The following is a 26425-nucleotide window of genomic DNA, read 5'->3' on the forward strand; positions in this document are numbered from 1 at the left end:
CTTTTTCATTAACTGTTCGCTCCAGGGGGAATGATCTGCCCAAATCAATCCGAGCAGCTGAGTCCTTACCCATCTTCAAGAAACGACTAAAAACACATCTGTTCCACCTTTATTTGACCCTCTAACTCTAACACTTTCTATTCTATTTTAATTCTATATTTATTTATTTTTTTAAACAAACACTAGCTTTCTACTTTGTCTATTCTATCTACTTGTTTTTCTTTGTGTGTGTGTGTGTGTATAATATATATATATATATACACACCTTGCTACGTGTACTGCGTTAGGCTAACCGAGACTTGTCATTTGCACTTATATATTGTTGCTCTTTTGTTAGTTTTGACTGCTTTTATTGTCCTCATTTGTAAGTCGCTTTGGATAAAAGCATCTGCTAAATGACTAAATGTAATGTAAATGTTTCAAACCTGTACACTATTTTTCATTGGACAACAAAAATTAAAATAGCATGATGGTGAGCTACTTTGGGGTGAACTACACTTTTGAAATTGTTGTTTTAGTGTAGCAAACCATGGTTTAAGACTGTGAAGCCAACTGCTTCTTTAAAAACATAAAAAGAGAGCCCATGTGTCCCATCTAAACTTCCTGTTTCAATAGGAAATACATCAATCCAATACAGCAGTTTCTCAACCCTGGTCCTGGGCGCCCCCCAGAACTGCACATTTTGTGTGTCTCCCTAATCAAACACCTGATTCAACTCATTAGCTCATTAAAAGAAACTCCAGGACCTGAAATGGGTGTCTGATAAGGGAGACATACAAAATGTGCAGTGTTGGGGGGCGCTCAGGACCAGGGTTGAGAAACAGTGCAATACAGGATCAAAACTTTTTAACATGCTAATTTTGTCTTTTAGCATTGTCTTTGGTATCGCCCCCTGCTGCTGAAAAGATACTTCGACACAATAATGAGAATAATCTCGGTAAGTTCAGCAATTAGACATTTTATTGACCCAACAACAAAACACGCACTCCTAAAAACTGGCCAAAAAATGTATGGCTTGTCACATTCTAAAGTGCTTATTTGTTAGAGGCAGACATGCTTAAACACTTAAAAAAAAGACATGACAGCAAAAATGAGCCCGAGACAGTTTCAATTAAATAGACACAGAATGAAACGTTTGGTCCTTGCAAGCCATGAATTACACACAGCAAAGCTTCTTTAAAGAGCACAAGCATCCTTACAGTTTAGTGGTAATTGTTATTGATCCCTACCATAATCTGGCATCACAATGAAGTTTGGAAGTAAACAGAGCCACAATATTCGCCTTTATGAACCTCGAGGAAAAGTGAAATTATTCTTTGTACATTAAACTGTTAAACATAGTCATATTATGCTGCCCTGTTTAAACATTAGTTTTGGCCAAAAGTAAAACCATTTCAATGAAATACAAATATACATTAATTCACTGTACTTTATACAACTTGGTCTTTATCCTGGATGTTATAATATCACACTAACCTCAGCCTCAGACATACGTGCATATCGATGGTCAAAACATGCTTGAAATGAACCATCAACCATCATCAGAAAAAAAAAAATAAAATTATAAAATAAAACTTTGAAGTGGAATAAATAAATAAACAGAACATCAAGTGGTCAAATGCTCTTGCACCTTTAAAACTCCAATCGAAGCATGCTACTCAAGCGCACAGACACAAACACTGTGTCCATCAGAACGCATGCACTCCACAATCTTAATTGGGAATATCAGAGCTGTTGTTGCGGTTTCCGTATTTGTGATGAATGAAGAGGAGCACCACGCCGAGGAAGAAGCAGATGGAGCCCACGGTTATGTAGGCGATGCCCAGAAAGGGGTTTTTCCCTCCCATCCAGGAGATGGCGCTGAGGATCATACGCTTCCGGCCTTCAAAGCTGCGCACGGGGTAGTCTGAGGGGCAAGCGGTTGAGGAAATAATATCAATTCAGAAATATATAATATATACAATCATCCAGTGTTTTTTTTTTTTACTGAATGGATTCTCTGTAAATTGAGTTTTAGAACTGCACAATACATTTTATAATGATTTTGATGCTGATTTAATCATTAAAAAAATGTAATCTTCAAGTTATTCATTTATTTCTATCAGTTAATTAATCGTTTCTTTCTTTCTTTTACGGTTGTAATAAATAAGTTCAAACGCATAAAACAACAGTATCACTGATCACTGTTCATGAAGTTCCTGTGCAGTTAAAAATGTTTAATAAAGATAAATATAGGTAAATACAGACAGGTAAATACTTTGTATTGTTATATTGGTACATATAAAGGTAATCTAATATCAGTATTCCTTCATTTAGTAGTTGATTTAATAAAAAATAAAAACAGTCTATGGTCAACATGACTTGACCATTTTAACTAGATTCTGACATTGTTAGTTTACCTCTACTAGTAGTCAACAAAAGCAGTTATGATTCCATAGATGATTCCATTACAACAGCTGATCTGGTGCTTAAAAAACATTTTGTTTTAATATCAACATTGAAACGGATGTGCTGCTTCATATTTTTGTAGAAACTGTGATAGTTTTTTTTTTTTTAGGAAAATTTATTAAAACAGAAATCTTTTGTACCATTAAAATTGTCTTTACTGTCACTTTTGATCAATTTAATGCGCCTTTGCTGTAATATTTCTGTCTAAAGAAAAATCGTTCTGACCCTGAACTTTTGAACTGTAGCGTATACTTAAAGTCAAAGACCACTAGTGAAAATCCTTCATTTTAAATTTTTTCTAATTTAATACATTTTTAGAATGAAATGGTATCGGTGTATAATTTCAGAACGTTCCAAAAAGCACACTGTGAACTATCGCTCTCTGCGGAGCTTTATGTTTTAAAGGTATGCAATGCAAGGATACTGTAGGTGACTTCCAGGCTGTAGTTGCCTCTGGGAAGCGTGGGTGCCATGTTGTTCTTCTTCTGAATGATGCGGTAGAGCTTTCTGAAGGTGGGCAGAGCAGCCGTGCGCATCCACACTATGAAATCCTCATTTATGAAGCCGTTGTTTTCTGGGTCAGTGTCCAGCTCATAAACAGGCTTGCGCCAGTTGACCGGCTTCGCTGTTTCTGGAAGATGAGGAGTGTTTTAGTTAGAGATACGAAAAAAAAAAAAAAAAAATGCTAATGCAACAGAGTACATATAATCCTCTCTATAGAATTATATACAGGTATATATATTTTACCTATAAAAACAGCAGTAAGATTCGGGTTACTGCCACCAGGGTTCCTGAACTTCACATGTTTGTCCGTCCACCATGCAATCCCTTTTTTCATCAATGGAATTTGGGTTTTTGTTCCATTGGGATCAATGTAAAACAAGTCCAATGTATCTGAAGCAAAGAGTGAAGGAGACAAGCAATATTAAAACTCCTGAGGAAACAGTCTTACGATGGCAAGTATTCAGATCCAGGTCTTACCATTAAACATGCTGTTAGCAATGGCTCCACACGGGGCTATAGGCTTGTTTTCATTAGTGCGGTACGGCTCACATTCTTTGCTTGGCTCCTGAAATATAACAATATTCTTTTAACTTAATTCAATAACATGCAAATGTATAGCTTCAAATCAAGCATTAAGTATTTCTTGTACTCAGGAAGCAGCAGACCTATTGTAACATGACAAAAAAAATGGTGACGGCTATTGCAATGTCACTCAGTTTAAAGTTCATTAAACGTGACAATGACTGTCGGTGATTGACAGGGCTCCACTATAATACGTGTCGAGATGTTTCTGAGTCCATGTTGCCAAACCCAGTTGTTGATGTTGTGTTGACAGACGTGTTCGCGCTGGCGGAGCATACTATGCTGTCAAACACGTCAGACAGCTGAGCTCAAAATCAGCTGAACTATTTAGTTTCTAGTTGCTTCGCCATTAACACTACAGCTGTCAATACACTGGGATACTCTGTCTTACTGATAGATTGTTGCTCTGTCTAGATAGATAGACAGACAGACAGACAGATAGAGTTCAGTTTATAGTTTACAGATATAGATAGCAGACAGACAGACAGAGTTCAGTTTATAGTTTACAGATATAGATAGCAGACAGACAGACAGAGTTCAGTTTATAGTTTACAGATATAGATAGCATACAGACAGACAGACAGACACAGACAGATAGATAGAGTTCAATTTATATTTTACAGATATAGATAGCATGCATACAGACACAGACAGACAGACAGATAGAGTTCAGTTTATAGTTTACAGATATAGATAGCATGCATACAGACAGACAGACAGACAGACAGACAGATAGATAGATAGATAGATAGATAGATAGATGTGCAGAACCTTAAGTGAGCGCTCGTCTCCATTGAGCTGGCTGTCATCTCTGGACTTCACATACCTCCGATGGTTTTGGTAGAAATTTGAGAGGCCATAGTACATGAAGACATTACTCTGAAGACAAAGTTAGAGTCATGAACTGGCACTGTTATGATCAAATATCCTTTCTAAAAATAAAGAAAAAGTCTTGCACTAGCTCGACTTCACGCATTACGTAATCACGATGGAAAGGTCACGAAGTCAACGAAGTCGGACAATTTTGAAGTTGGAGGAGAAAATGAGATGGAGTTGTTCGCCCTACCCAACCTTTTGATTGAGAGTACACAGACGAAGAGCTAACCGCGCGTGACCTTTCCAACGTGATTACGTCATGCGCGAGGTCCAGCTAGTGCAAGACAAGCATTTGTGGTAAAAAAGTAAAAAAAATTATTTATTTTTTTTTAAGAAAATGGCCAATCGTTTCGCTAGATAAGACCCTTATTCCTGGGCTGGGATCGTGTAGAGCCCTTTGAAGCTGCTAGCTCGACTTCACGCATTACGTAATCACGATGGAAAGGTCACGAAGTCGGACAATTTTGAAGTTGGAGGAGAAAATGAGATGGAGTTGTTCGCCCTACCCAACCTTTTGAACCGGAGTACACAGACGAAGAGCTAACCGCGCGTGACCTTTCCAACGTGATTACGTCATGCGCGAGGTCCAGCTAGTGCAAGACAAGCATTTGTGGTAAAAAAGTAAAAAAAATTATTTATTTTTTTTTAAGAAAATGGCCAATCGTTTCGCTAGATAAGACCCTTATTCCTGGGCTGGGATCGTGTAGAGCCCTTTGAAGCTGCATTGAAACAGCAATTTGGACCTTCAACCCGTTGATCCCCATTGAAGTCCGTTATATGGAAAAAAAAATCCTGGAATGTTTTCCTCAAAAATCTTAATTTCTTTGCAACTGAAGAAAGAAAGACATGAACATCTTGGATGACATGGGGGTGAGTAAATTATCAGGAGTTTTTTATTCTGGAAGTGAACTAATCCTTTAGTGGAACGGTCCTTCTCCGTTCTCAAACTAATTAAGAACTATTCGATCTATTCAACTTTGCGCTTATTGCGATAGAGTACAACGGTTTCCACTGGTCACTAAATATTTTACAGTTTAGTGTTTACTAGGGTAGTAATATTATATATTAATAGGGAAGTGGGGCCCAAAACTTATTTTGCATATATGTCACAATAAGAGGTAAATCCGGTCCTGCATATAACGCTAAACATATATTTTTCTTAGTGCCATGAAACAGCTTGAAAGATCAAAGACAATTTTTAATATAACTCCGACTGGATTCGTCTGAAAGAAGAAAGTCATATACACCTATAGGATGACTTGAGAATGAGTAATTTATGGGCTAATTTTCATTTTTGGGTGAACTAACCCTTTAAGTCACGTGGGTTTGGAGCATCACGAGTGAGAGTAAATGACAATATTTACTTCGGCTAAACTATCCTTTAACAGGAATGCAACACACTGGTCAGATCATAAACACTCACTTCGAAAGGCTGGTCTAGAGAGAAGAACAGGACACATCTGCAAGGAGTCGTGCTGTTCCAGCTGAAGCTTTGAGAGCAGTTAAAACATGGACTGGACATGTCAGTCCCGGTATAATCAATCTGTAAACCAGACAAACACACATATATGCTTAACACGCGGTTACATAACACTTGCGCCCAGGTTAACACGCAAGGAAAGTCCGAGCGAACAGTAGACGTGTGTCCACTGTGTATTTGTTAGTAAAATGACATTAAACAACACACACAGCGCAACAGACTCAAACCTCGAACTCTTTGATGTTATTGGACGTCACGTAGAGGCCGATTCCTATCGGGATGAAGATGAGGCCGATGATGAAGAAGGCGGGCAGCACGGTCCCCGCGGTCAGGATGGGCTGCCAGGCCGGTAGCCGCTGCTGTTTGAAGGCGGTGTTGTCGGGCTTTCTAGTCCGGATGGCGGCTCCGCCGAGCCCCGCGGATCCGGAGTGATGACCGTCTTCCTCTTTCGCGCTGTAGCTGGACGCCATCATTGCTGTAATTACCAGCTCACAGCCTCTGTACTTGTATTAAAACGCACAATCTCTCGATTATAGACGGGTAATCAATATAAATGTATTTTATATGTCCGCTGCAGTAGTTTGTCTTCACAGCGGCCTTCTTTGGAAAGTTGCTTGTTTTGTGTGAGGCGGTGCTACAGGAAGTGTCAGGCTCAGCTAGTGTTGTCTGTTTCGCGAATCATGTATATGAACCGGTTCCTTTGATTAAGTCGAACTGAATCGCGAAGCGTTTTTGAATCACTGTGCTGTGGTAGCCTTGTTAGTGAGCGTTTTTTTTTTATCGCATTATACGTACGTATGTTCTGTGTTTAATCTGTATTATTATTATGTTACCAAAATATTTACTCTGTGTTTTGACAGTTTCATAATAATTTATAATAACTGAAAGTGGTGATCTCCGACTTTAGAAAGTTTTTTAATGCAGAATAAAAAAGCAATATTATATGTTGTGAATGTGTTAAAAATGATTGAGCTTATATACAGTTATTGACTTTAATTAATATGTTAACCTTGACATCCCCATATTTTGTAAACTCCGAAATTCAGTAATGGCAGCTGCTTGGTGATTTTATAAGAAGCTTCAGTTTGTTTTATCATATTTTATCATGACAGCTGGAACACATTAGTTTACAATAAATACTACTACAGTCACTATGGATAACTTACTTGACCATAGTGATAGTTTTTAAACATGTTTGTTACCATGATGAACATGATGACTCAAATGAACCGGTGAATCATTTTAACCTGTTCACTGAAACGAACCAATTCGTTAAAATGAATCACACAGGCATCTGGCAGGCGTCGTACCACATGACACAACAGCACAGTTATGTTCATTAAAAAGAATTAGTAGAAGGATCAGATATTTTATTTTATAACAATCCAATATCTGTTACAAACTATAATTTTGCTTTATTATGTGTGTGTGTGTGTGTGTATGGTGAAAAAACGGTTTTGTTCTCCAGCAGGGTGTGTAGGGCCTATAATGCTACAGGAAAATTTGCACCATGTGGTTAGAAAAGGAAAAAGCAAAAAGCAAAATCAATTTTAAGCAGTTAAGTTTGGAAATCAAAAATGTAGGTTCTGTACAAATGTAAAGCATTACTGCTTTTTTAAGTGATGACTGATGTGTTTACTGATGACTGGTATGCCATTATTCTATGGTTTAATAAGTCTCTTTTTTACTTTAATGCAATGTTCGACCAGCATCTGTGATTCTTTTTCTCTTGAAATGTAAGATTTATAACTAATTTTAGAATATATTTGATCATACCCTGAACATATTTGTTACACAAGTATGGACATTGAATAAAATTAAATATCTTTTTTTTTTTAAATAAGCTAAACTATTTGCATTTTCTGTAGGCTATGTGGTTCAATTCATAGTCACCATTTGGAAGATTCAGATGCACCATTTGAACCACAAGATGGTGCAAGACACCAAAGCAGTACCAGACTGAAGCAGTAGCAGGTTTTCTCAGAACAGGTGTGAGGGACTAAACTAGCAGTATTTTATTAAAGCTGTGCTTCTGACAAGCCTCTTTCCACTAAAACTTCCAAGTTCTTTATCATGCAGGTGTAGAGCTTCAGACTTGCTCACCTTAAAAAATCCCAATGTATTTTCTCAAGGTCTAACATGCTCTTTTATAGTTTGTCAACCTACCATTTCTTTTTATCCATTAACTTCCTTTTTGGATTTATGCAGTGTGTCTCTGACTTTGTGATTTCTTTCTTTATTGATCTTTGTCCTCCGCTCTTTTTCAAAGGCTCATTGCTCAGCTTTAAGTTCTGAGTTTTTGCAACATGCCTCTGCTTACTTCATCCCTAAGGTCCTTTTTTATTTTTATTTTTTTTACTTCTGAGCTTTACTTTTGTGCCTCTTTGATTGCTCAGTCCAAAAAGCTGGCTAACTTTATATTATCTGTCTGAACTGCCATCCTGCCATTCAGCTCCTCACATTACTGCACAAACTTGGCTGGGTTTTATTTGAGTGCTTCCCTCCAACCTTTTGGGTCATTTAGCTGTCTTGTTCAGCTTTGCTGTGGACAGCCTCAAGACACTGCTTTACTGAGATCCTGAAACCGTGTCATTTTTTTTTTGTATGAACCTGACTCTTATTCACAAATATCAATGCAAATTATTCTAGGTATATCATCTTCTTTTTCTTAAGTTGTCGTTTGCATGTTCTATGCGGCTTCTCTTTAGCAAACAGCATGTTTAGTCTTGCACAGTTAACAAAGATCTGACCTGATGATCTTTCATGAGTCCTTGAACATGAGGAATTGAGTTATAGACATATATATGCATAGTGGCCAAAAACTAATACCAGTATATTGCGCATCACGCTAGCTTTAAACCTGCAAATGGGCTTTATACTCATATAAATAATCAGTCATCAGTCAGATACATATTTTATATATATATATGGATCTATGTCATATTGATCGCCTCCACACAGTTAAGGGTTAACAACGATTTGGAGAGTGCTGAACAAGCTAGATGATAAAATAATCTCTTTTAGGTCCCATGTGGAAAATCCTGTTTGGTTCCCTGGTGGTGTATCTTTCAGTGAAGTATCTTATGCTGCTGCGAGGCTTCTGCTGTTTGTTTAGCCTAAGCTGAAAATTCAGTGCGAGTGTAAAATTCCATTATGGAAAAAATCTTCTGTTGTATTAATATTTTGAGAAATTGGACACACTGTGTTAATGGATATGAGTCTAACAAAAAGAGGGTGATGCCTGATGGGCTGTATTTCAAAATGAGTCAAAGTCCCTCTGTCTTAGAAAGTACAGACTCTTAAGACTTTGACATTTCATTCTTTTTTTTAATAATTATTGCAAAGAATCTTGACCAGTCACATATTTCAGCACAGCATAGACTATTCCTCAAAACGTCTTCATCATTTTCTTCTTCTCGAGCTGCTTAATGTTCATGATCTACTCAAAATTTATTTAGTAGAAGTCTGTTACTGCAAATATCAGCAGCTAGTTTCTTTGTGTGTTTTTGCTCCATCCAAAAAAAACAAAAACAATTCCAATCGAAACTACAGCGGACTGGATAGCCAGTCACTGAGCTACAGAAAGTGGTGTTTCGCTCCTGAATGAATCAGTGTGTTTGAACAAATCGGTTGAGTGAATGATTCATTGACTCACCCATCTACTGGCATAACATGTAACCTTTTCTGGAGCGTGCACAGACAAGCGGAGTGATGTTGGACTAAATATCAGCCGTTAAAGTTCAAGAACGGAAACTATATATTGCTTAATTTGGTTTTAATAAACTTTAAATTAGATTAGATTAAACTGTGAAAGTGGCATTATTGTATACTATAATAATTGCATATTATTGTTGTTTTATTATTATTATATACTGTACAATAGTTTGGAATAATTAAGAGTTTTATGATCTCTGAATCTATGATTTAAGTTTTTCTGAATGAATTCTGAAGGATCATGTGACACTGAAGACGGCTGGAAATTCAGCTGTACATCACAGGAATAAATTGCATTTTAAAATATATTAAAATAGAAGATAGTTTTTTATTTTAAATTGTAATAATATTTCACAATATTACTGTTGTAATTTTTATCAATGACTGTAAATGCAGCATTTGTGAGCATAAGAGATAAATCTTAATTATTCCAAACTTTTGGCTGGTAGTGTATCTTTTTAACATCTGCTGTACCATATGACGGTGTATACACTGCGAAAATGATGCTGTGTTATTTGATTCTCATACACAGCAACAGAGATGCATAATGAGTGTCATGACATCAGAAAATACCCTTCCTTTCCTCCAGGAAATGCAAATCTAGTTGTAAACTCTTACTTCTTGTTAATGTAAATATTCTCTTAAATTAAAACTTTAAAGCTCATCAAGTTCCAATCCTGCATGTCGATGTCTTGCTTCCTCACAGGAACAGATCATATAATGATGGAGATGACTTAAAACTTTTATATGGATGCATTCATGGAGGGGCAAAGAAGCTGCTTGTTCCTCACCTGGTTCAGAGAAGGGAACTGAAGTCTGGAAATCCGACTTTTCCAAACCAGTTTGAAATCTTACATGCCTCTGCAGAGCTGCAATGAAGCGTGCTACGCAATCCAGCATGGAAACACTTCCGTCTCTTCTTTTCCTCACAACTTTTCTGCTTTCTCAGCAGGAGATATTGAAATGCTAAACCACCACGATTAATCAACCGCTTGTAGCTGGAGACACCATAAGCTGCTTGGCCAAGAGAGACACAAACAGACAGCAAGGGGCCTGGATGCTGACAGGGCCTGAAAGAAATATGCTAATAAAACAAGAACTGTTGGTGAGAAGCTATTCAGTCAATGATTTCCAATGACTCTTGAAAAAGAGGAACAGGAAAGCAAATCTGTAAACCTAAATACTGTGGTACATGCTCCCCCTTTAAAGTCTAATTATGAATGATTCAGGTGCCAACACCAGTATTATTTTTTTACAACATTGCCGATTATGTACATGAATCATGACTCCAACATTTGTAGTGTGTTAGGCTGAATTTCAGATAATGCCTTTAAAAATGAGGCCCAATGTCACAGCTGGTGAACAAACATCTTTAAGCATAAGATAAGTGATAGAGCAATAAGAAAGATCCTGAGCTCCAGAATCTGGAGGATAATGGATCCATCTGTTGTGGAGTATTTGGGTGGACACCAACAGATCCATCTTAGCCTCTTCAGAGGCCATTACACGAATTCCAAGTGGTGTTTTTTCGTCTTTCAAGTACACTGCAGTGAGCAATTGAATCACTTTATGAGAGCATTAGAAAAATTTATTTAAAATTCTTACAAATAAAATCTGGCAAAGAAGAGTATCAACCTGACAAACAGTTTCTCCTCACAGTATTTCAGTAATCAATGTAGGCTATTTTCTGTCGACAGTTTACCTTTGTGAATGAATCACTTGTCTGAGTCGACGATCGGTTCACGATTCTGAATCATTAGGAGCATTTACTATGCTTCAAGAACGCAGGGAACAAAACGAGCGCTGAACTGAATATGTACTTTAACTGAATCAACATAAGTTCTATCGTTTGCCATCGATGAAGATTTTCATCTTCATCTTTCATCAATTTAACGTCAGCCCGTGTACAGGTAAAGGTTTTCTGACCGAAACAGTATCGGATAAAGTAACTCGTTTGAGTCGTTTGAATTTGAATCGCGATTCATGAGTCATTTGCACAGAGGTCACGGGGCAGTTTCTCACCTTCAAAACTCAGGGAACAAAATGAGAGCTGGATGAAGGTAATGTTCACCTAATCAACAGAAACAACATTCAATTGTTTGCAAACGACGAAGATTTTCATTAACGACGCGCACAGGTTGTGAATTTTGTGAGAGAGTATCACAACATCGAATTAATCATTATTTTGAGTAGGATGAAACTAGTCGTTAACAAAAGGGGTCATATGATGTTGCTAAAAAGAACATTATTTTGTGTATTTGGTGTAATGAAATGTGTTTATGCGGTTTAAGGTTCAAAAAACACATTGTTTTCCACATACTGTACATTATTGTTTCTCCTCTATGCCCCGCCTTTCTGAAAAGCAATTTTTACAAAGCTCATCATTCTGAACAGCAAGGTGTGCTGTGATTGGCCAGCTATCCAGTGCTTTGTGATTGGCTGAATACCTCAAGCGTGTGACAGAAATGTTACGGCCCTTACCACTGTGATGCCTTGTCCCGGCCTGAGCGACAAGACAAAAACATTAAAGGGGTGGTTGACTTTTTTTCTTGGCTTGATTGTGTTTATGGGGTGCAGTGTAACATGTCTTTATGCTTTATTTAAAAAAAAAACGCCTTGTTTTTAATATATTTTACCTTTATTGTAAGCCGCTGTCTCCATTGTCATTTGAACAGCCGGTTGACTTCCTGTTTCTGTGACTCCCTCAGAAATAGGCAATGGGCTCAGATTGGTTAGCTGGCCCAGTTTGTTGTGATTCGTTAACCGTGTACTGCACGTTGTCCGGGAACTTCTCTAAAGCTGCACATGGCCCCGCCCCCTTTTTTTTTTGCATGTTCCCGGGGGCGGGGTTTATGTAAATTTCTGGGTTTGTGATGTAACGAACCCGGGAAGTAGCTCGTTGTAGTCCCGACCAGCCGTTTTTGTAGGCATTAAACTGCCAGCATTTTAAAAGACGATATCTCTGTTTGCATTGAACTTTCAGCGTCGCAACTTTGCAGATATTGTTTATGCTCAAACAGCAACATTACACACTAACTAACATTTAAAAAGTGAAATCGCAATCAACCACCCCTTTAAGTCTTGTGTCCCCGTAGCATTTAAAGGGGTCATATGATCCTGCTAAAAACGGCGGCTATCACACATTCGGATAGAGCTCATGAATCATTAAGAGCCGATTCACAAGATGCTGTAGAACACAGATAACACAATAGACGGTGAGTGAAGTGATATTTTACCTAATCAGCTGAAATATGTGTTACATGCAACGTCACGTGTACAGTCAAGAGTCTCGCAACATCCTACAAATCACTCTTTTGAGTCAGTTCTTCTTCATGAATTGGTGAAGTGGCCTAACAAAACAGTCTGAATCGGTGCGCGATTCAGTCTGAATCATTCGGACAGCACTGAGTCACACGTTTTTTTTGGAGCGGTTTCACACTCCATCATTTAGAATTCAGATAACAAAAAGGCGCTAGAAGTGGATATTATTTATAATCAACTGAAACAACTTGCAAAGTCGTTTGCCAACGATAAAGAAAGTATTTTAAACTCAACACTTGCACGCTAGTGAACGACTCTACTGCAGTGAATGACCAAAAGTGCATCAAAACAAAAACAGAACACAAAAATGGCACCATGTTTTCACTTTTGGACACTTTTTAACTTTCACCATGTTGTTACCATCTGATAGCCTACATCAATTTACTTGAGTAATGAAAATGTTTGCAGTGCCTCCCTCCCTCCCTCATCTGATGTGTGTAAGTATAATTTATGACACATGGCCTTTTGTTTTTGAATGTCTTTATGCTTGTTTGCGAGTGTGTACTTTATGTATGCTACTTTGTTTGTCTGTTTATGGCTATGCTTCTTTATGAAAACCAGCATGCATTTTGCATATCTTTCCAGTGTCAAAAATAAGGACAGATTTCTTGTTTTTACAGTACACCCGTGTTATTAATTAATTTATAGTAATTATATTAATTCATTTATTCAGGCTGAAATCTGGTCATTTAAAATCTTATGTGTAATAATAATTTAAAAAAAACTTCAATTGCTCTTGAACACCCAAGGTCTATGTGTGCAAATATTCTTAAATATTGTTTTTTTAAATAATTTTTAACCATAAAAGGGCTGCCTCAATCTAAACAGCTTATAAAATATACGTAGAGAGATGTTCTGAGCCCTGATGAGATTAAGAGGTTAAAAACAAGCTGTTTAACCATCAAAGGGACAAAAGCTGGTGGCATCACAGCTCAAACTAAAGAAAGTGATTTGTTTTGACCTTAGGAGCGAAAGACACAAAGGTCAAATCTGACAGCAGGCAATGACAAGCCTCTGCAAATATATTTACCACACAAACTGTCATATGAATGGCCACGGCAATCTGATGCCGACTAATCTTGGGTGCACCGGTGTCGGTATGCCTCCCCTGAGATCCATCTGGCCGCGTTGCTCCGTAAGGTCACTCTGGTGGGCGTCTGCACCCACTCTTTTCGGCTACACGGCCAAGCAGATGGCCTCACAGCATAAAAGGTCCCTATGTCTTAGAATTCACTGGGAAAATGATGAGTCAGCCAGGACGTGGCCTGCCTTCAAAAATATCCCAGCCTGCAGTGTCCTTGCTACCCTGATCAGCCATCCACATGATGACGGACTTCCATGATGTGCCATCTTTCATTAACCTCCCTGTGAGTGATGGATTAACCCTGAGGGCAGAGACAGAGTCATAGATTATTGAGAGCGAGTTTGCCTTCGCTCAGCCTCCCTGCTGCTTTAACTTCTGTATCACTCTTTTCTTAGACCAGTTTTCAAGAGGACAGTTTCTGAACTTTTAGATTTTAGATGTAATATTTTTGACCAATTATAGCAGAGGTGAGATTTTGTTCAGGGAATCTGATATAAAAAAACAACTGATACCTATAAGATAAAAATGACCGATAACAGAACTTTCTGAAGGATCATGTGACACTGAAGACTGGAATAATTTACATTTACATTTAGTCATTTAGCAGACGCTTTTATCCAAAGCGACTTACAAATGCGGACAATGGAAGCAATCAAAATCAACAAAAGAGCAATGACATCCAAGTGCTATGACAAGTCTCAGTTAGCTTAATGCAGTACACGTAGCAAGTTTTTTTTTTATTGAAATAATATGTCACAATATTACTCTTTTACAGTAATTATAATCAAATAAATTAATTAAAATGAAATAAATTATTTTGAACTTTTGACCGGTATAGTGTATATGAAATAATTATAATATATATATATTAAAATGTAATATTTAAAAATAAATATTATATATATAATTACCTATACTTAAATATATACTACTATGTATATTACAATTATTATTTTATATTTAAATAAACTACCAAATGCCAAAAAAGGGCAAAAATAATGTGTGATTTCTTTATTCAGCATTATTTTAAAAATAATTATTGTTTTCAAACAGGTTTCTGAAATGAATTGCCTGTCTGCCATTGGTCAGCCTAACAAATCATTCTGCTGTTTTACTAGAGCTGACAAAGAGGGGCAAGGTAATATTAATAATAAATACATTAATAATATTTATTTAATTAAATTGTCTAATATTTGTGGACAAGTGCAGATGTGAAGTCTTTTGTAGATAATTGATCATTTGTATTATAATTTGTTGATAATGTGTAGCGTCTATTGACTATATATATATATATATTTATTTATTTTTTAATAGTGGGCAAAGAGTTGGAGAACCGCTGCAGGAGAATGTTTTCTACTATACATCAATGACACTTCTGTATTGATTTCTTTTCTATCAAGTAACCATTGCGTCAAATATATCATGTATTTAATTTCTGATCATGAACCGGTTACTTTCACTCTTAAAAACACAAGAATCAATAAAACTATAGACAAGTGGCAATTCAGTATGTCTCAGTTGACAGATAAGAACTTTAATGAATACTTCAAAAGACACAGGACATCCTTCATGAAGACAAACGACAGGCCAGATATTAAAACGGCAACAAAAAATTAGATCATACTTTACAATGATCTAGTGGCATATTGCTTTGCCCTTCAGAGAATATTCCAGATTATGTTGATCCTGATGTACACTACCAGTCAAAAGTTTAGAATAAGATTTCATTCCAAATATTTAATTTAAGATTTTTTAATGTTTTTGAAAGAAGTCTCTTTTGCTCAGCAAGGCTGCTTTTATTTAATGAAAAATACAGTAAAAACAAAAAAATTCTGCACCATTGCTCCAGTCTTCAGTGTCACATGATCCTTCAGAAATCATTCTAATATACTAATTTAGTGCTCAAGAAACATTTCTGATTATTATCAATGTTGAAAACAGTTGTGCTGTTTAATATTTTGTGGAAACCGTGATACACTGCCATTGAAAAGTTTGGGGTAAGAAATTATTCGTTTTATTTATCAAGGAAGCATTAAATTGATCAAAAGTGACAGTAAAGACATTTGTAACGTTACAAAATATTTCTGTTTCAAATAAATGCTGTTCTTTGGAACTTTCTGTTCACCTAATAATCCTGAGAAAAATGTATCTCGGTTTCCGAAAAAGAAAAAGAAAAATTAACAGCACAACTGTTTTCAATGTTGATAATAAAAATAATTTTTAAATACATACATTTTAAAATATGTTCAAATTGAAAATACTTATTTTAAATTGTTTTAAATGGTTTTTACTATTTTCCATCAATTAAATGGTAAGTCTAAGAGACTTCTTTAAAAATATATATTTTAAAAAATCAGAATTATTCCAAACTTTTAACTGGTAATGTATTTGGTATGTTGTCAGTTAACAGAGACAATTATTTAAACTTGTCCTTCAGTTTGTAAAAATAAATAGAAAACATGAGGGTGAGCAAATCATGACATTTTGGGGTTTCTAACTACCCCTTTAACTCCCTGTAGTTGATGCCTGGCTGTAGACCTCGACGAAGAACTCACTAGAGCTTCAGACGTGGAGGGACAGATGAAGGCCATGGCAGTGGGGTTGTTCTTTCTAGCACAGACAGAAGAAAGTGTCTTCCCTGAGAAGGATATGAACCCACAATCAGGTTCTTGGCACAGCTGTAATAAGATGTTTGGTCATTATGTACACACCAGAAAACCAACCAATGAGTACAACAAAGACATACCAGTCCGCAAATCTTTAAACAGGTGAATGCATTATTTAATAATAGTCAATAGCAAATTTATTAGGCTTAAAAATCCACTTGGTTGATGTTTTGTGCTGGGAGTGGTTCAGGAGAAGCAATGTTCCACTTACTCAAGATTGGCTCTACGAACGCTTGTGTTTCACAATCCAATCAGTTCCCAATGGATACATTTAAATCCCACCCTACATTTAGGCCAAAAGTTTGTCAAAACAATAAGAAACTGACCACAGTGAGTGATTTCATTTAGTTGTTGTTGCTAATGTTGGACCATGAGCTGGCTTTTCACACATGGCTTCTGTATGCTGGTTGTTTTTTGTAAATAACAGTGAAATATTTATATACTGTAAATATATAACAAAAATAGTGTCGTGCTGTTTATTTATTTAGTTATTTAGCATTAGTTGCTTAACCCACGCACAAGAAAAATGAACATCATGCCAAGTTTAGCCACTCTTTAGGCAGTAATTTTATCATTTATCTTAAATGGCATTAAGCTTTATCTTGCCTGAAGGTAGCCCACTGAAACACATCTGAAAAGCAAATTAGAAAAAAAAAACATGAAATTACAAAAATATACATCTGAGAAGATGTTCAGAAGCAGTTGATTCCATCTGTAATTACAGTAAGTGTGGTTGAGCTTGACATTTTGACACTTATTTTAGTAGAGAGACTGAGAACTGTCTTCACGTGGTCAACAGAAGAACTATGATGTTTTCATATTTTTTAGTACCACTGAAAAGTTTGTGGTCGGTAAGTTTTTTTTAATGTTTTTGAAAGAAGTCTCTTATGCTTAATAAGGCTCTTATGCTTAATAAGGCAAACAAACAGTAAAATCAATAATATTGTGGAATATTATTACAATTTGAAATAACTGTGTTCTGTTTTAATATATTTTAAAATGTAATTTATTCATGCAATGCCAAAGCTGAGTTTTCAGCATCATTACTCCATTACTCCTCTTCAGTGTCACATGATTTGCTGCTCAAGAAAAAAATTCTTATTATTATCATTATGATAAATCAGTTCAATCTTATAATATATCTAATAAATAAAAGTTCAAAAGAACAGCGTTTATTTGAAATAGAATTTTTTTTGCAACAACGTAAAAGTATTTACTTTCACTTTTAATCAGTTTAATGCATTCTTGGTGAATTGAAATCATTATTATGAAAAAAACAACAACTTCTGAACAGTATAGCTCTTTGTTTGGGCAGGCTAGAGTGAAGCGAGAAGGTTCTCACAGACTCTCAAGCTAATTACTTGGGTTCGTCGGGAGGATAACGTTAATACCGCTAAAGCTTTCAAAGCAGGAGGAAAAATAAGATTGCTTTGTCATAAAATCAATGTCTCTTTATGAAGAATTCATTGCTCTGGTGTCGTTCTCCTGAAAGCTATAGAAGTTCTTGATTAGCGTCGAATCAATACCATGTTGGAGACAGTGTGTGAATAACCGGAGGGAGATGGCGGTGGGAGCCCCAGAGTGAATGAATCCTCTCCATCCGTGCGGATCTGTGTCAGTTCTGGGGAGTCTGGGTTAATTGGTCTGAGAGAAATCAATAACTTCTGCTAATTTGCCTCCAGATCTCAGCAGCTCAGTGACACGGAAGGGAGTGCTGGATGCGTAAGAATCACAAGCTTTTGATGAACGCAGCAATTACATGCCCTCTAGTGCTAATGATGTGTATTTTCCATGTCTGCTGCGTCTGTTTTAGTTCAAAGCTCAATCACAGTCACTCAAATCCAGCGTGAAATTTGGTCACTGAACAGGTCGAGACACTGGACACCGTTTTCTGACGGTTTAACGTTAATGATTATGTATCAAAAATATCTTTAATACTTCGATTTTTAGATCCACTCTGATCTGCGTGAAATTTGGTCACTGAACAGGTCGAGACACTGGACAACGTTTTCTGACGGGTTATAACGTTAATGATTATGTATCAAAAATATCTTTAATACTTCGATTTTTAGATCCACTCTGATCGCTTTCGCGCTGCTTTGTTACTTCTGACTTTAGATACCTTGAGAAAGGAATACAGCTCGACCCAGTTAATAACTTAATGAGGGAATCTCAGGAGCAAAGTCTCCATCTGTAAGCCTGGAGTGATGGGAACCATAGTTTTCTCTTAAAGGGAGAGTTCACCCAAAAATGAAAATTCACTCATCAGTTACGCACCATCATGCTGTTCCAAACCAGTAAGTTAAGACTTTTGTTCATCTTCAAAGCACAAAAGGAGAAATATTTGAATCTTCTTTTATGGATACTGATTTGTTTTGCAATTAGCTATAGGGTTAGATTTCTTTATGAACTTCATAGTTTTGGTGGAATGGACCTTTAATGGGGGAACAGAAATCTCTCAAGTTTCATTCAAATTATTTTTTATTTGTGTTTGACATTGGATTGTGGAAAAGTTGGTGTTACATACCAGAATGGAGCCAGATGGATGGCCTTTCAAACTTCCTTCTTTTCTATAAATCACAAAAGGAGAAGTGCAGCAGAATGTTCATGCTGCTCTTTTCAGAACAGTGAAAGTGAATGGTGACTGTCAAAACTGACAAAAAGCACCTAAACTGTATAAAGCCTACTGTGTCATATTTGATATGCAAAACCTGTTGTACACAATCCACTACATGCCTTCTGTCGTATGAGGGGAACAGAAATCTCTCAAGTTTCATTCAAATTATTTTTAATTGTGTTTGACATTGGATTGTGGAAAAGTGGGTGTTACATACCAGAATGGAGCCAGATGGATGGCCTTTCAAACTTCCTTCTTTTCTATAAATCACAAAAGGAGAAGTGCAGCAGAATGTTCATGCTGCTCTTTTCAGAACAGTGAAAGTGAATGGTGACTGTCAAAACTGACAAAAAGCACCTAAACTGTATAAAGCCTACTGTGTCATATTTGATATGCAAAACCTGTTGTACACAATCCACTACATGCCTTCTGTCGTATGATTGATAGTACATTTTAACAAGTAAAATACCTTTCAGTATAATTGTAAAAGCATCTCCCTTCAGGTCGTGGTTCACATGTCTTTTGCTGTGAAATCTTTACTGAATTTATAAAGCGTAACTCTAAGAGTAACTTTTATATTGTTAATAATATTTCAGATGAACACTTGCTGGACTGAATTCACTTAGGTTTACTTGATAATCGGTGCATCATTTTTTTCATGTAAAATCATGGTAAAATGTTAAATAGAGAGCTTTGATTTTAAAACTAGTCATTCTATCATCTTTCTAAGACATATTATTAGATATCATTTTATTAAGACATTACTGGGAGATTTAGAGTTATAAATGATATTCATACGCATTTGACTGTTATGAAGATCTCATTGATTTACATTACAGAATCTTATCAGAATTTCATCTTTTTGGCAATATACATATGAGCAACTGCATCAAATTTGCTCAGTTTGTGCCTCTGAATAATATTGAGGTGGTTTTTTTTTCCCTACTCAAGTATAAGCACCATATTTTAATTATATTATACTATATGGTCCATAAAAGCATGCAAACATTTAAAAAATATATATTCTGTATAAAGTTTCAATAAACAGTTCCTTTTCAAAAAACAATCAAACAAAGAAACAAACAAAAATATTTCTCAGTATTGTTTCATATGTCAGGCTTTACTTACAGAGTTAAAATGATCATGAAAGTAGTCCAAACAATTCATACACCATATTCCAAGCACCAAGCATTAATTTAGTCATTAATTATGCATCTACACTCTAAAAAATGCTGTGTTAAAAATGGACAAACCCAGCTATTGGGTTGTTTTGACCCAGCAGTTGGGTTATTTTGAGTCAAAACAACCCAACCGCTGGGTCAAAACAACCCAATAGCTGGGTTTGTCCCTTTTTAACCCAGCGCTGGGTTATATTTAACCCAGCAGTTTTTTAGACTGTACATCACTGCCTCAGTTTTAAAATCACATTCACACTGCATAAATTCAAATACCATCAGAATGTGTCACATCATATTGAAGCTGAAGTTGTAAAGTGGGAAACTCGGAATTCTAGATTCAAGTTGTGCTGATTTTAAACATGGTGGAAAACACTGATCTATGTTATAGACAATATAATATAATATATCTATAGTCTATATAGAGAGATCAGTGAGCGGAAAGCAAGTCTATAGCGAATGGTATAAAGTTAATTACTCAAATTTCACAGTTTGCTTTGTGTATAAAAAACATTTAGTGAGTAAAGAGCAGTGAGTACAGAATTTTTGTTTTTGAGTTCCTTTAATGCATTAACTGAACAGAATCGAAATCAAAAATGTCTGTTTGTATTATTATTGTACTATTACTCATGCAGACTGTGTTAACAATCCATCAGATAACTGAAGCAGAAGGCTCACATGACTGACGGCTCTAATGGCTAGATGAATATCAAACTCTTGTCTCACTCGTGACCTTCTCCATTGCAAACCCAGTTGCCATGGCAGCCAAGTGTGATGCTTTTGACAGGGCAGATGGGTGCAAAGGTATGTGTTCATCACACGCTTGTATACACACACGAGTGTTAACTTTGCCAGTGGATCTTACAAAAGTGATTTTGTTGGTGAATGAAGAATCTCTGCGCAGACTTCAGACTTCTTAAATGATTTCCACGTGAACACCAGCAGCAGACAGTCTACACGCTGGCCTCTGTCAGCCAATGCTAATATCATTTACAAGGAAGCTTTGAGATCTATATTGTTAAACCAGTATAACTTTAAAGCTTATTGAATTGCAGAGACGTTAGCGTGCATACAGTAACTACATTGCTTAAGTAATTTCAGCTTTTTTGCTAATATTCCATTTTGCTAACTGGAGAGAGCTCTCCATTAGCCTTCACATTCATTTCAATAGCAGTTTTTCATATGACACCTGCTTCATTTATCATTATTGCAACATTATTTCTTACAATAGTTTTTTTTCCTTGTGATTATATGACTTTGTATTTATCTTATATTTCAACTTTTTTGTAATTCCCCCATTTATCTCACAATTGCAATTTCAGATCTCTCTCATTGTATTTGCAACTTTCTTTCTAACAATTGCGAATTTATTTCTTATAATTGTGCTTTTCTTGTAATTATGACTTTATATTTCAAAATTGTTACTTAATTTTTCCTGTGACTTTATATTTCCCCATTGCAACTTCTCATAATTGTGACTTTTTTTCTCACAGTTGTAACTATTTCTTGCAGTTGCTTTTTTTTCTTGTAATTATAACCTTACATTTGTCGATTTATTTTTTTGCAACATTCTCAATTGTGATTTCTTATAATTGTGACTACTTCTTGTAATTATGATTTTATTTCTCAAAATTGTACAATTTGTCTTTCCTAAAATATATTTACTAATTCCTAATTATATCTCATAATTACATCTCATTTTCTTCTTGTAGTTGTGTTTTTTTATTTCTAAATTTCAACTTTTTCATAAATGAGCGTTATCTCACAATGTCTACTTCTGATATCACAATTATGACATTTTTTTTTTTTTTAAATGCCACTTTGTCAAACAATTGCAAATTTAATTCTTATAATTGTGACTATTTCACGTAATTATGACTTTTTTCAAAACGGTTACTTCATTTCTTATAATAGTAACTATATTTCTCACATTTGTGACTTTATATCTCACAATCTCAAATTTATCTCAATTTATTTTTGTAATTATGCCCAAATATTTCACACTGCACGGCGTAACTTTATTAAGGGCCCAAGCACGAATAGTTCAAGGACCCTCTTGGAATTGCTCCGTTTATTCTTATATTAAATTTCATCTTACAGTTATCTGTTTATGTTTTGCTCAGAACTGGACTTCCATTAATAACTACTGATGCTAACCAACACAACCTTAACTCCCCGAAACGACAAAACCCTGCCCTTCAAAGACATGTCCACCAATCAAATGTGAGCGAGCCTGAACGTGTGAAATGATTAATAGGCAGAGGTCCTTTCTGATTGGCTGACTTTCGGATAGCAGTTGTGATTTCTCAGGAGGTTTATTTCAGTAATATCTGTCAGGCAGTAAGGATATTTTATGTGTGGTCACATAAATCCCTCACAGCACCTTTAATGTGGGTTTACTAAATAATAAAAAATAAAAATTATGTGTCTTATATTAAAGAAAATAAGGATTCTGTCCATCTACGTCATTCATGCTCTATGTCTGCATGCATTTAGACATCCAGAGCACCCATCGCTGTCCATAACAATGCAGCTCAAAGCCCTGGACATCCATCTATCCATTTAAAGCAGCATAGCTTCTCCCAGAGACCTTGAGGCGTCGGTTATGGTGGCCGATCCATCAACGTCCCAAGTGAGTGATGATGTCATCACCACAGGCCATTTGACTGATATATTTTTTTGTCAGCTCTCTCAGGAATGAAGGAGAAACACCTACAACTGCCTTCCTATTAACTGTACTGCTATGGCATCTTCAGTCCTCCGATCAACACAGGCCGGCTCCGTACCGCAAGTGAGCGACTGCCCCTTCCATTCTCTCTCCTCCACAGAGCAGTACCCACAGCGGTGCCTCTCAACGGCCCATTTCACCAATTACTGTTTTCACTGAACCAATTGAACCCCAATCGTCTGCTTTCTGAGAGATAATAATTTGTAGCAAACTGAGGCCGACTGTGTCTCCCATGTACTCCAGCAGTTTAATTGCCATAATTATGGAATTACAACCGCAAGTGAACTGCCCTGTCGCCATGGCACTGAGTGAATGGAGATCTTACTTGGGCTCTTCTGTAGAGCATTAAGAAGGACAGTGATAAGCCTCACAGGACGCTGCAGTAGATAGAAAAGAGCTGAAAGGAGCTAATTAACCAACCAGTAAAAGCTCTTCCTCTATATTCTATCTGACATCTCCTTCCTCTCTTTCTTATTCGTTCTTGCTCTCGTTTCGTGTAGATACATTTCCCTGCATGATTCATTTGCAGCATTTACTGGAACCTCTGCTCTTTTCTATTTGTCAAATTTATGGAAAGACGTTCAATTCTACTTTAATGGAGTCTCTCGTGATGTCTTGTGACTGATGTCCTGAAATGAATCGTTATTTGTACAAAAAGGCAAACAATGCATTTATTTGAAGAGACAGGACATTTGAAGGAGAGAGAGGGGGAATGGGATCAGAACATGAGCTCCTTGAGCCAACTGCTCTTATATGTGAACAAGAACCATAAAAGCAGTCTTAAGTTGCTGGGGTATATTTGTAGCAATAGCCAGAAATACATTGTATGGGTCAAAATTATCGATTTTTCTTTTATGCCAAAAATCATTAGGATATTAAGTAAAGATCATGTTCCATGAAGATATTTTGTAAATTTCCTACTGTAAATATATTCAAACTTAATTTTTGATTAGTAATATGCATTGCTAAGAACTTCATTTGGACAACTTTAAAGGCGATTTTCTCAATATTTAGATTTTTTTTGCACCCTCAGATTCCAGATATTCAAAAAGCTGTATCTCGGCCAAATCTTGTCCTATCCTAACAAACCATACATCAATGGAAAGCTTTTATATTCAGCTTTCGGATGGTGTATAAATCTCAATTTTGAAAAATTGACACTTAAGACTGGTTTTGTGGTCCAGGGTCACATATGACAAATGCTAGTAACATCATCATAGTTCTGAGATTTTTTTTATTTATTTTTTTTTATTAATAAACTTTTTTAATTGATTAAAAATCTATTCTTTTTATTTATCTGTGGCATGATCAAGAACAGAGACAAAATATTTCCTTTTAAATTATATACACCGCACATAGTACATGTTATAAAACCTTTTGATTACCCTCTATGTTCATCTGTATATGATTATCAGAATACCCTCTGATAAAAGTGATATTGATTCATTTTAAATATTTTAAATATTTTACTTAATGCTGGTTAACATATTTTATTAAACTACCTTTCAAATATTTTCATTTGAAAAAATAATTGTATTATATTTTTCTATTTTCTAAAATGTTTCTAAAAATGTGCATTATTTCTACATTATCAGCACACATTTTGATGCATCTGGCAACCATCCAGTACACCATATCATGGTAGTGAGTTTAGAGAGTAATATGTGCAATAATATTTGTACACAATTTGATAATTTATATATTCATAAAATTAAAATATAATCACTCCTAAATTTAGCATTTACATTTACATTTCGAGTTAGTAGTGCTTACCTCTTCTTTCTGTTGGAGTTTATACCAAAGTCTGAGCATTTTTAGCCAAGCCTGCTCCCCAACTACCCTCCAGATGTGTCTCCTTTCAAATATTCTCTAATGAATTTTTGCATCAGTTATAGTAAATTGACCATTTTAATGCTATTAGGATTATGGGAGCTTCGGTACCCTGCTTCTTATTGGAATATTACAAAAGGAGCATTAAATGTGTAACAAATGTTCTGTTACTATCCAATCCAGTGTGAGTCAGGGACAGATCACTCTCTCAGTCAGCATGTGCAGGTCCTCAGATGACCAGACCGTGTGCTCTGTGACTGTCCTTTGCTCAGTTTGATCTTGGCAGGGTTATCTGGTGTTCTCAGTCATGCACATGGTCCTTTTTGACTGTTGAGGCGGTGGATCCTCACTTTGATAATCGGAGGGACGGATATATGATTATTTGTGGTTTTCGCTAAGGATAGTATGACTATTGCTGTTGCTTATACTTAAAAATGTCATTTTTGAGGCTATGTTTACATGGCAACAATGCACAACAAAATGGAAAATTATTTTATAAATTTTATAGACCTTATGTATGGAAAACTATTGAAAACCCATTTTTAAAAGTTTGCTTTTTCAGGCCCCCAAAACGTCATTGTTGTGTAAATGAATGGCTAAAACACATAAAAAGTTTGAAGTTTGAAGTTGAAAACTAAACAGCCCCTTAGTTATGAGTTTGACTTCGCAGTTTTAACCTGGAAGACTCCAAAGGCTGCGTTTACACTACAAGTCTTAATGCACAGATCTGATCTTTTGACTAGGGATGCACCGATACCGATACTGGCTCTAATGCTATTAAATTAAAGATAATGTAGGCTACCGTAGAGAGAGAAAAAAATGAACAGTGAAAGTAACAAAAACTTGTAAAATACATTTTAATGGGCATAATTAAGTGTGAAAATAACCGAAGGATATACAGACAAACCAAAAATTATTCAGAGACCAGATATAATTTTTGATATTTTTGATAAATGAAGTTAACCAACTAACATTATACATACTCTTTTTTTGTTTCTGTGCCCAATATTTAAAACATTTACAAATGCAATGAAAATATCGGTATCGGCAAGTACCAAAAATAAAAGTATCGTATCGGGCGAGTACTGGAAAAAGTGGTATCGGTGCATCCCTACTTTTGACCATATCCAATTTTTTGTCCCGCCTGTTTACATTCACTTCACGACTGGTATCCGTTATCTGTGTTTACATTAACCCCTGCTCAAAATTATTCTGTTGGTGATTGCTTTAATATCGACATGACTGACCCTCCTGAATGTTTCTTTGCAACCAATGATGTATGAATCATATTGTGAATGAGATGAACGACCCCATTGTTTTGACCTTATGTTGTCCTTGTGAAGCCAAGTCAAACCATGCATATGAATTTCGCAGTGGTTCTTCAGTAAATTTTTTTTGGG

At 36.0% G+C, this 26425-nt stretch overlaps 1 protein-coding gene and 1 long non-coding RNA gene across 2 annotated transcripts; both read right to left on the bottom strand.

Moving 5' to 3' along the window:
* Positions 1-938: 938 nt before the first annotated feature.
* LOC107721816 (uncharacterized) lies at positions 939-20386 on the bottom strand. Its single transcript, XR_001637741.1, has 3 exons — positions 20373-20386; positions 14574-14579; positions 939-1194 (listed from the first exon to the last, which is right to left on the bottom strand). It is a non-coding gene; the product is annotated as an uncharacterized LOC107721816 (long non-coding RNA).
* LOC107721815 (cell cycle control protein 50A-like) lies at positions 1072-6519 on the bottom strand. The gene is made up of 7 exons (XM_016529985.1): positions 6118-6519; positions 5834-5953; positions 4306-4413; positions 3430-3517; positions 3196-3342; positions 2873-3079; positions 1072-1906 (listed from the first exon to the last, which is right to left on the bottom strand). Exons 1-7 carry the CDS (start codon positions 6361-6363, stop codon positions 1713-1715), a joined length of 1110 nt encoding a protein of 369 aa, XP_016385471.1. The 5' UTR covers positions 6364-6519; the 3' UTR covers positions 1072-1712.
* Positions 20387-26425: the final 6039 nt, after the last annotated feature.

Source organism: Sinocyclocheilus rhinocerous, unplaced genomic scaffold (genome assembly GCF_001515625.1).
Source record: "Sinocyclocheilus rhinocerous isolate Xijiao unplaced genomic scaffold, SAMN03320098_v1.1 scaffold4561, whole genome shotgun sequence".
Taxonomy (NCBI): domain Eukaryota; kingdom Metazoa; phylum Chordata; class Actinopteri; order Cypriniformes; family Cyprinidae; genus Sinocyclocheilus; species Sinocyclocheilus rhinocerous.

Coding starts and splice junctions, on each gene's coding strand:
- LOC107721815 (XM_016529985.1), bottom strand. CDS start 6,363: ATGATGGCGTCCAGCTACAGCGCGAAAGAGGAAGACGGTCATCACTCC. Junction 5,954..6,117: donor ATAACATCAAAGAGTTCGAG/GTTTGAGTCTGT, acceptor TCTGGTTTACAG/ATTGATTATACCGGGACTGA. Junction 4,414..5,833: donor CTCTAGACCAGCCTTTCGAA/GTGAGTGTTTAT, acceptor CTTTGTCTTCAG/AGTAATGTCTTCATGTACTA.